This window comes from Arachis duranensis, chromosome 5 (genome assembly GCF_000817695.3).
Source record: "Arachis duranensis cultivar V14167 chromosome 5, aradu.V14167.gnm2.J7QH, whole genome shotgun sequence".
Lineage (NCBI taxonomy): Eukaryota > Viridiplantae > Streptophyta > Magnoliopsida > Fabales > Fabaceae > Arachis > Arachis duranensis.
Window position 1 is genome coordinate 9,714,092 of NC_029776.3, and position 9,876 is coordinate 9,723,967.

At 36.1% G+C, this 9,876-nt stretch overlaps 2 protein-coding genes across 3 annotated transcripts; one reads left to right on the top strand and one right to left on the bottom strand.

Annotated features, from left to right (window-relative positions):
• The first annotated feature begins 993 nt into the window (after positions 1-993).
• On the top strand, positions 994-6,467 carry LOC107487854 (succinate dehydrogenase [ubiquinone] flavoprotein subunit 1, mitochondrial). Its single transcript, XM_016108540.3, is given in 16 exon segments — positions 994-1,454; positions 1,689-1,856; positions 2,321-2,408; positions 2,713-2,766; positions 2,849-2,989; positions 3,255-3,340; positions 3,462-3,554; positions 3,649-3,712; positions 3,828-3,971; positions 4,318-4,505; positions 4,735-4,909; positions 4,989-5,159; positions 5,250-5,319; positions 5,416-5,536; positions 5,620-5,657; positions 6,022-6,467. Coding segments are annotated over 16 exon segments (1,803 nt in total). The 5' UTR covers positions 994-1,355; the 3' UTR covers positions 6,125-6,467.
• Positions 6,468-7,668: 1,201 nt separating this feature from the next.
• Positions 7,669-8,495, bottom strand: LOC107487830 (uncharacterized). 2 transcript variants are annotated; one of them, XM_052261912.1, is made up of 3 exons: positions 8,244-8,495; positions 7,989-8,122; positions 7,669-7,851 (listed from the first exon to the last, which is right to left on the bottom strand). In XM_052261912.1, exons 1-3 carry the CDS (start codon positions 8,447-8,449, stop codon positions 7,844-7,846), a joined length of 348 nt encoding a protein of 115 aa, XP_052117872.1. In that variant the 5' UTR covers positions 8,450-8,495; the 3' UTR covers positions 7,669-7,843. The 2 variants fall into 2 exon arrangements, with proteins under 2 accessions (XP_052117872.1, XP_015964012.1); XM_016108526.3 differs by having other exon boundaries at positions 7,669-7,868.
• Between the last annotated feature and the right edge of the window lie 1,381 nt (positions 8,496-9,876).

The window sequence follows — 9,876 nt, forward strand, 5'->3', positions numbered from 1 at the left end:
TAACAAAAATTAGACTTTTTTTTTTTTGTCATTCACCAATCATAAAATTGAACATAGTCTTTTTCTTTTTTTGGGTGTGTCGGTTAAATTTAGTATATAGCTTAAGCGAATACAAGCCAGGCCCACTCCAGTAGGAGAACCAATGCCTTTATCCGGTAATTTCACTCGCTTAAACACTATATCTTCTGACCCAAAAAAACAATCGTATACAACAATTAACATTAATGTTTTCGTCTTTCTTTCTACCAAAAATATGTTTTCTTCTTTCTTTCTACCAAAAACCAATTTTCTATTTGTTTTGAAAAAAAAGGGGGCCCGGGTGGGGTTGGTTTGGGTCTTAATATATATCCTTTCTTTCACCCGTATTGTCAAAAGCAAAACATGATGTGCTAATTAGTTAGATATTGGACTATACTATATAACAAGTCCGCTTCTTCGTACAATAAGATTTTGGGTTCTAATATGTTAAATTACTTCAACCGGTCTTTCCATGGATATCCTTTAAATTTTTGGTCTTTATGAAGCCCTAAACCTGAGTCTCAAAAACTGAATATTGGAGTGACATTGAAGTCTAAAAAAAATATTTAAAAGAGAAAAATGATTTGATGTTAAGTACTTAAGTTGTTAATCTGGTATTTTTCGTTGACAAACAAAAGTGTTATTTTCCTTGTAATTAAATGACAATGCTTTCGCTTTTTGTTACTATTATATATTCTGTCTCATTATCTTTTGAATTCTTAATTGATTGGAGCTAATTAGTAAAATCCAACTTAAACAGTTAAACCACTCCTAATTGGCTAATTAATTTCATCCTAATCAAAGACACGGTGCATTAAATAAGTAAAATATTATATCTAATAAAATGAAAATAATGCATTTGAAGATCCACACGCCATCTACACATGAATCGTGGCCTAAAAACGAACACATAGTCCTGAGAGCTATGTGCAGACATGGAACAATAACAGTCGCAGACATGAAAATTTTGGGAAAAAAAAGTATACTCCAGAATGAAATCAACAAATAGATGTAGTTAGGCTAATGAATTGAGTAATGATCGAATTAGTGGCACTTAATGAGAGTCAAAATTGATAGTGCTATTTCTTCGCATGTATGAAGCTGTACACGTATCACTTGGCAGCGCCGTGAAAACATGCCCCACAAGTCACAGAGCACAACCCCCATGCATATATAGCAAGAGAAAAAGGAAAAGCAAGAGGAATTGGTTAAAATAAAATAAACGCAAACCAAGGGTTGGGGGACTTATATAGGCACACGCCGAGACATAAATTCACATCTCAGAGTTTCCATACGCACTCCGAAATCGAATAAGTTGCATACATTGAGCTGCGGAAATGTGGCGGTGCGTCGCTCGTCGACTTCGTGTTCCTCCACCCTCCGACGGATCCACACCTAATCACTCTCTTAGATCTCACTTTTCTAGATTCTTCTCTGTAAGAATTCTATCTCCTTACTCTCTTTTAGGTTTTCTGTGTTTCATTTTTCCTTTACTTGATTAATCACTTCAGCTGTTCCTTTTTAACATATCCCTTCTTTCTTTGACTTATTTCATCTGTTTGATTTTGTTTCCGGCTTTGCGTCAGCTGGATTTGATTTTATTGTATTTTTTGTTATCTATTTGATTTGATTTGCTTAAACCGAATCGATTTGTTGTTTTTGTTGTGTAGAGCGGAGGGAACTCGTCGTACACGGTGGTGGATCATAAGTATGATGCTGTTGTGGTAGGTGCTGGTGGCGCTGGGTTGAGAGCTGCTATTGGACTTTCCGAGCATGGATTCAACACTGCTTGCATCACCAAGCTCTTCCCAACTCGTTCTCACACTGTTGCAGCTCAGGTATCACGTACTTGATCCTTTGCCAGCTCCTTTTCGCATTTGTTTTTTAAGACGAGTCTCCACTGCATTGGTATTATGATATTGGTCTGCTTGATGTAGCTTTTTTATATGAGTTCTCTGTGTGATTTGTTCCGGTGAGTTGGAGATTATTATTGTGGCATCATTTCATCCTTGTTTTACACTTCCTAGCAATTTTTGATGGACGACACTTTATAGCATAGATTGCTGTTATAAATGATGCACGGGGATTCAATCAGCTATGTGTCAACTGTACTTTGATGCTTTGAAAAATAACTTGATTTTGAAATTATCCAATAACATCTTTTCTTGTCTGATGTACAATTATGAAATAAAATGTATTTGATGACACACCAAAGTATCTAAAGTTGACATCATTAATCAAGCATTCTTGCTTGGTGTATATACTAGCAGTACTAATTCATAAGAATAAAAAATCTGTATAGGGCGGTATAAATGCTGCATTGGGAAATATGACTGAAGATGACTGGAGGTGGCACATGTATGACACTGTCAAGGGAAGTGATTGGCTAGGTATACACTCCTGTTCTCGGAAGTTTTTTGTATTCATTATATCCTACAAAGTTTAAATGATTAAACAGTTTGTTCTTACAAATATCACTGCATGCTGGGATTCATTTGCCTTTAGAAGAAAGTTCTTTCTCCTATGGAGAAGATAGGTCCTCTTGTTGTTTTCTTAAAATCCTCAAAAGAACTTTAGCTGTTTTCTACAAGAATCCTTAGGTGCTTGTGCAACCATGAGAACATAAGAATAAACATTTTCTTTTGGTATGCTTTTTCATTTCTTGATTCTCAATGCAAGCTCTATGTTCTACAGGAGATCAAGATGCCATCCAGTAATTTGGTGGTCAAAGCTTGAACTTTGGAAAGGGTAAATTCATTTTGGAGTATGGTTGGCTTTTTTACTTTTGAGAAGAGTTCTGACCTGGAATTCCTTTGTTGCCATGATACAGGTGGTCAGGCCTACCGATGTGCATGTGCCGCTGATCGTACTGGACATGCTTTGTTGCACACTCTTTATGGCCAGGCTATGAGACATAATACACAGTTTTTTGTTGAGTATTTTGCATTGGACCTTATAATGAATAATGACGGTGAGTTGTTGCTGAAAACAAGTTTGTTTTATGTATTTCACCATCAATTAACATTTCAGGGCCTTAGTGTTCATTAGGCCATATGAGCAATTTTTATACGTGTGACAAAACTTGTTTCTATGCATTGTATATCTTATTTAACTCTTGTTAGCGATGTTAATTGCTTTCTCAAACATATATGACGTGGTGAAAAAAAGTGGACAACATTAAATTTTTGTTTTGAAGGTGGTGGTAAACTTAACCAATTTCCCTATTGGATATGTAGGAAGTTGCCAAGGAGTAATTGCCTTGAATTTGGAGGACGGAACATTACATCGGTTTCAAGCTGCTTCAACAATTTTGGCAACAGGGGTAACATGTCTTTTTCAAGATATTTGATACGGATTTTCTTTATTTTTTTTTATAAAAGAAGAAATATGGTGTACTTCACTCATTATGGATACATGAGATCTTTTGTTTTGATTTGCTTCAGGGTTATGGTAGAGCATATTTTTCCGCAACCTCTGCACATACATGTACTGGAGATGGTAATGCCATGGTTGCACGTGCTGGACTCCCTCTCGAGGTTCTTCCCTGCCTTTTTTCCTTTTGTACTTTGTATTCTTTATCATATGTTGTTTGTCTTACTCATTTACATTCTTTCATTGTAAACTCTGCAGGATTTGGAGTTTGTGCAGTTTCACCCAACAGGTATATATGGAGCAGGTTGCCTTATCACAGAAGGTTGGTAGTTTAACTTATATTTGCAACCTTGAGTTTCTTTATATTGTACCTCAAAATGTGCCTTATCCAATTACGTTGGAATAGTGTGTTTCTCATCATATTTTTGAAACTTTAGGTTCCCGGGGTGAAGGTGGAATTCTAAGAAATAGTGAAGGTGAGCGATTTATGGAACGATATGCTCCCACTGCAAAGGATCTTGCATCAAGAGATGTAGTTTCAAGATCAATGACTATGGAGATTCGGGAAGGTCGTGGTGTAGGTATGGTGGATTCATATTGATTTATCCATGTTTCACTATAAACTGGTCATTAATATATAAGAAGTCCGAGTCCTGCCATACTATCACAGTATTACTTGAGGGGTACCCTGTTTTAAGCATAATGATTTGTATAAACTAAATGCCAAGTTTTCTTCAATCTTTTCTAGAGGGTCATCTTTTTTTTTTTTTTTTCCATTCCTAATAAACAAATGAATTATTCATGAGAATCATGACCTTGATATTTTTTATCGGGAATTAGAAAATAATTTTTCTTCTGTTTTAGTTAGATAGTTTAATGTTCTTTTTCTTCTTAATTAAGCTTATTTATTGTAAAAATTATTTGCAGGACCCTTGAAAGATCACATCTATCTCCACTTGAATCACTTACCCCCAGATGTGCTCAAGGAGAGACTTCCTGGAATATCGGAAACAGCTGCTATTTTTGCTGGTGTGGATGTTACAAAGGAACCCATTCCTGTTTTGCCCACTGTGCATTATAACATGGGTGGTATACCTACAAACTATCATGGAGAGGTATGAAGTTAAAATAATCAGTTTTTGAGTATGACTTCTAATTGAAATATTGAAATATTGAAATTTTGAAATATATCAAGTAAAAAAGAAAAGAACCATGGATAATTATTTATACTATCCTGGCTACATATTGATTACTGGTATATCAATGCACGTTATTGCTTGGGTTTGTTAGGACAATGATATCCATATCCATATCATTTGCGATGATCTTATGCCAATTATGCAGGTGGTTACCATTAAAGGTGACGACCCAGATGCAGTAGTTCCTGGATTGATGGCTGCTGGAGAAGCAGCTTGTGCGTCGGTGCATGGAGCCAATAGGCTTGGTGCCAATTCGCTTCTGGATATTGTAGTTTTTGGCAGAGCTTGTGCAAATAGGGTTGCAGAAATCCATAGGCCAGGCAAGATTCTTTATCTGTAATGGGCTGTGTGACTTTGCACTGAATTGAATCTAATACTTCAACAATTTTACATGCACAGGAGAAAAACAAAAACCTTTAGAGAGTGACGCTGGTCAGAAAACAATTGCCTGGCTGGACAAGTTGAGAAATTCAAATGGTTCATTGCCAACAGCGAAAATTAGGTTAAATATGCAACGGATAATGCAAAATAATGCTGCTGTATTCCGTACACAAGACACATTAGCAGAAGGTAAATCCATTTTCTTGCCAGTCATGTTCTATAGTGTGCAAGGCCTGTGTTGATATCTTCGTCCTCTGAACTTTATTTCATGCGTTCTAGGTTGCCAATTAATTGATAAAGCGTGGGAGAGCTTCCATGATGTCAAGTTGGAGGACCGGAGTTTAATTTGGTAAAATTGTTTTTCCAAATATTGAATATTTCTGAATTCTTATATTTATAAGGACCTGCTTGTTCATTGTAAAATTTATTCGTTAAACATACACAGGAACTCCGACCTGATTGAGACTATTGAGTTGGAAAACCTTTTGATTAATGCCTGCATCACAATGCACTCAGCTGAAGCCAGGAAAGAAAGCAGAGGAGCTCATGCCCGTGAGGATTTCACGGTTGGTTTCCTTTTCTCTCGTGTTGTTGACGAATATTATAAAGATGAAGAATGTAACTGAATTTCTTGCTTTCTATTGTGCAGAAAAGAGATGATGAGAACTGGATGAAACACACTTTGGGGTAAGTTGTTTGCCAATACTGCAACTTTTCTGTCTACAGATTTTCTGTTCATGGGAGTAGGAACTTAAGTAGAGATGAAGTCGTGTCTCATTTCTAGTAGGAACCTTGAATCTACTGGCCTTATTTGGTTTGAGGAGAAGTGGAAAACAACATCTGCAGTTAACTAGTGGGAACTAAATAGAATGTGCAATGGCTAGGTTTCATTACGCATCAGTAGGGAAAACTATTCACCTTGATCGTAAAAGTAAACTATATTTGGGCTTGAAATAAGGGTGTTGCAATTATCAAGAACCCATTCTAAAAGTTTGAGTCGAGTTCGCTAACATGAATTTGGTGTGATGACTCTTACTGCATCAATTTGCAGGTATTGGGAGAAGGAGAAGGTCCGGTTGGACTACAGGCCGGTGCACATGAATACACTAGATGATGAGGTTGAGTCATTCCCTCCCAAAGCTCGTGTGTATTAATTTACTTGTTTTTGTGGACGGTTTAGGCGTATTTGCTCCACCGAGGAATGACTGGTGCAACTTGAAAAAAGATGCAATAAATCGTCGTAGATGCTTGTTGATTTTTTATGATAATTGTTGCATTATTTATCGATGCGGCATCCGCAGTAGACACTGTATTTGTAGCAGAAAATAATAGCAAATACAATTCCAGTTACTGGTTTTGTATGTGGATAATAAGTTTTCGAGTGTATATGGCCTGCCAAATGACGCTTCAGCACGTTTTTGGTTGCTATCATGGCTCCCTAAACTTGTAGCATTTCCTTACAAGTGACGCTACATTTTAACCAGTTTTGTTCAACTCCCTAGAAACTTCTAATTGGAGACTTAAAAGTTAAACAAGTTCTACATGCCTTTTTCTCGAAGTCTAAAGCGGAATGGGATATGCGATGAACTCTGTGAACCTGGTTTTAATCAGCTCCGATTATAACTTGAAAGCAAAGAAATGCCTGCAAACATTTTACTTTTTTCCTCTTGGGGTTCTACCTTCTGCGACTAGTATTGAGTAGGAAATATATACAATTTGAGAACATCTCAATTTTCAAACGAACCAAGCCCATGTCATAAAATGAAATATCTGATTGTCGGACAAAAGCCTGTAGCATACCAAAACGAGTGCTCTCCTATTCCGAACGGCCGAAACAGCTTTGGATTCACCGCCCCTGTGGGGATGGAGGGAAAGAAGCTTGAGAATTCCAAGAGGTCACTTAGAGGTTATCATGGTGAGGCGGCCGAAGATACGGCTCATGGGATAGAATGCGCCGCAACATCCGCGATTAAACTTGTATTCAAGTTTCCTGAACTAGCAGTCTAGCACCCTTCCCAAAGTGGCTACTATTTTCCCGTTGACAAGCCGGATTGGCCAAATATGACGAGTAGAGACAGAGACAGTAAGGTCGCAGCAACTTCGAAAAATTTTAATCACGTACAATTTTGTTCGTCATTTCAGTATAATGCACGACATTTATTTATTCTTTATTTTTCTCCTTTCCCTCCTTCTTACTCTTAAGATCATAAATTCATAACTAAAATCAAACCGGAAAAAAAAAAAAAAGAGAGAGATGGAGGTATTGAACAAATGTGCAATATACAGAAGATAACAGTCCATTAATTTATGCTCATAACACATGAAACATAAAAATCCAATTTACAAAAAAAAAACATCCATAAAACATAAAAATCTAATTTACAAGAAAAAGAAAAATCCAATTTACAAGAAAAAAAATATCCGTATGCCAAAGTAACAACATCCGGTTAAAATCACCAGTACCTTTGATTTACCAGTTGACTGATTCTTAACTTATATAAAGTTGATTTCCTAACATTATTGTTTACAAAAATATTATTTGTAAACCAAAATCTTCCACAAATCGCCACCAATATATTTATGTATAAATATATCATTTCATTTAATTTCATTTATTTTTAATATTTATTTATATTCCAACATATATTTTATATTGAAAAACTTAATTTTAATAGCTTATTTTAGTATACAAGTAAAATTAGCACATCAACTCTAATTTATATATGGAATAATTAAAAGAGAAAGCAGAGCAAGAAAAGAAGCCAAGTCGAGGAGAGCTCGAAACATGAAAATACAAGCTTGAAGTACAAAAAAGATGAATAAACTAGGAGTTGGCGCTAGGTTGATGCCTCCCTTTTTCCTTCTCCTTCACCTCACTCCCCTGCGTCTTGTCGTAAGCTTCACAAACATCAGTAGAGGACACAAATCATTTTCATTAACAAATATTCAATAAGCAACGCAATCAAAACCAACAAAAAGCTACGGTTCATATATAAATATAGCAGGCTATTATCAAACCTGGGTGGTTTTCATCGATGAACTTATCCGTCTCAGTCTTGGGAAGAGATTGGTTCCCACCGTAAGTTCCTCCAAATCCTTCTTCATCGCACCTCGTAGCATACGCTTCCCCAAACGGATGAGACATCACATCCCTTTAATCCACGTACACATCAATATATATAGTCTCATCGATATACAAATTATTTAAATTAAAGCCAAATAATTTTCAATAGTCTATTCAGATCATATTATTATAATATTATTTGAACTAACCCGTCTTCGGTAGTTGCAGCAGCTTCCTCGCTTGGGTTCTGATCTTTCTCCTTGTCCATGTTATGATCACTATGATCAGTTTCTGCTTCTGGGCGGGTGCAAAATCTAACGACAGAAACTTCCCGACCACGGTTGCAAGAGAGAGATCGTGGTACTGATGAAGCCGCAGGTGAATACGTCAGAACCGTCTTGATAGTGTGAAGCATGTTTATTTTTTCTTGTGCGCATACATAGCAGAGTGCAGAGTGTTAGACTTTGGTTGATGGTATAAGTGCATGCGTTTCAGGAAAATCTAGTATGTTCATGACAAGACACGTGGTGCAATTGGACGCGTGTCCTTAACATAAACCCTTGCGTGGTTGCATGCTCTCCAATTTTCAACTGAGCCACTGCCACGTTCTACTGAGTGCTGAAGTAGCATCTCCCAGGTGTAAGGATAAGTTTTTTTATTTAAGTGCATTAAGGCGGTTAAACCGATCTTTAAGAATAGATTGTTCTTGAATTGTTGCACTGGTCATCGTTGGTTGCACAGTCCAAAGATGATCACAAATTCAGAGTTATTTTTCAATGTTAATTTTTAACGTGTGGTCAAGGATATATAGTCTTGATTTTTTTTTTCTTTTTCTACAATCAAAGATCAAAGATACGATATAATCTTGACCTCGAGGAAAGTCTAAGAGGTTTGGTTTACGCAATATCCTATATTCTATTTTTTATTGCATAGATTTGGGATTTTCAAACTAAGAATACTATAAATAAAAAGTATAAATATAAATTTCAGGGTAATTTATGTAAATATTACATAAATTGTTTGTTCTTCAAATTTACGCAATTATATTCTTTTAAATATGAAGACGTAAATACATTGTTTTATATATCTATAGAAATCGTTACTGGCAGTAGCAATTTACATAAATGGAGAACACAGAAACTGTTAGAGGCTGTCATATTTTTAGACTAAGATATATGTGAACACTGGATTAAAATAACGGTTTATATAGACATTCACTCTCCACGTAAACTACTATAGTTTTCAGTGATTTACGCACGTCTCCCAATACATATAAATCGCTACTGGCCAAGCATCAATAAACAGAAACCGCAACAGCCTCTAGCGGTTTTTGTGTTCCCCCATTTGCATGTAATCCGCGACTGGCTATAGTGGATTATGTGTTTACATAAACCGCTACTGCCAGTAGCGGTTTTTATAAATATATAAAACAATAATGTATTTGCATCTTCATATTTGAAAGAATGCAATGGCGTAAATTTGAAGGACAAATATTGGAGGCTACCGTGAGGAGTGATGAGAAAAATTTATTTTTGGATTTCTTAATAGATTATTTTGTAGTAGAAAAATTGTTGTCAATTTGTGAGTTGTTAAAAGTGGAATCAGATAAGAATGAAATGAACTAGAGGATTATATAGGTAAGTGAATGGTTTCAGGGAGTTTGTTGCACAATAATGTTATTTTGATATGTGTATTTTTGGTTGTGTTGTAGGTGGAAGGATTTCGAATTTGACCACTTTTCATCTGCAGTCTTTTCTAAGCCAAAAAAAGAAAGTTGACAAAGAAGGTCTTGCTTTTGGTGTGGTTAAGGAAGTTGGCACTGACGCTGCTCAGATAAGTGCT

Coding starts and splice junctions, on each gene's coding strand:
- LOC107487830 (XM_016108526.3), bottom strand. CDS start 8,449: ATGCTTCACACTATCAAGACGGTTCTGACGTATTCACCTGCGGCTTCA. Junction 8,123..8,243: donor GCTGCAACTACCGAAGACGG/GTTAGTTCAAAT, acceptor CGTGGATTAAAG/GGATGTGATGTCTCATCCGT. Junction 7,869..7,988: donor CATCGATGAAAACCACCCAG/GTTTGATAATAG, acceptor ATGTTTGTGAAG/CTTACGACAAGACGCAGGGG.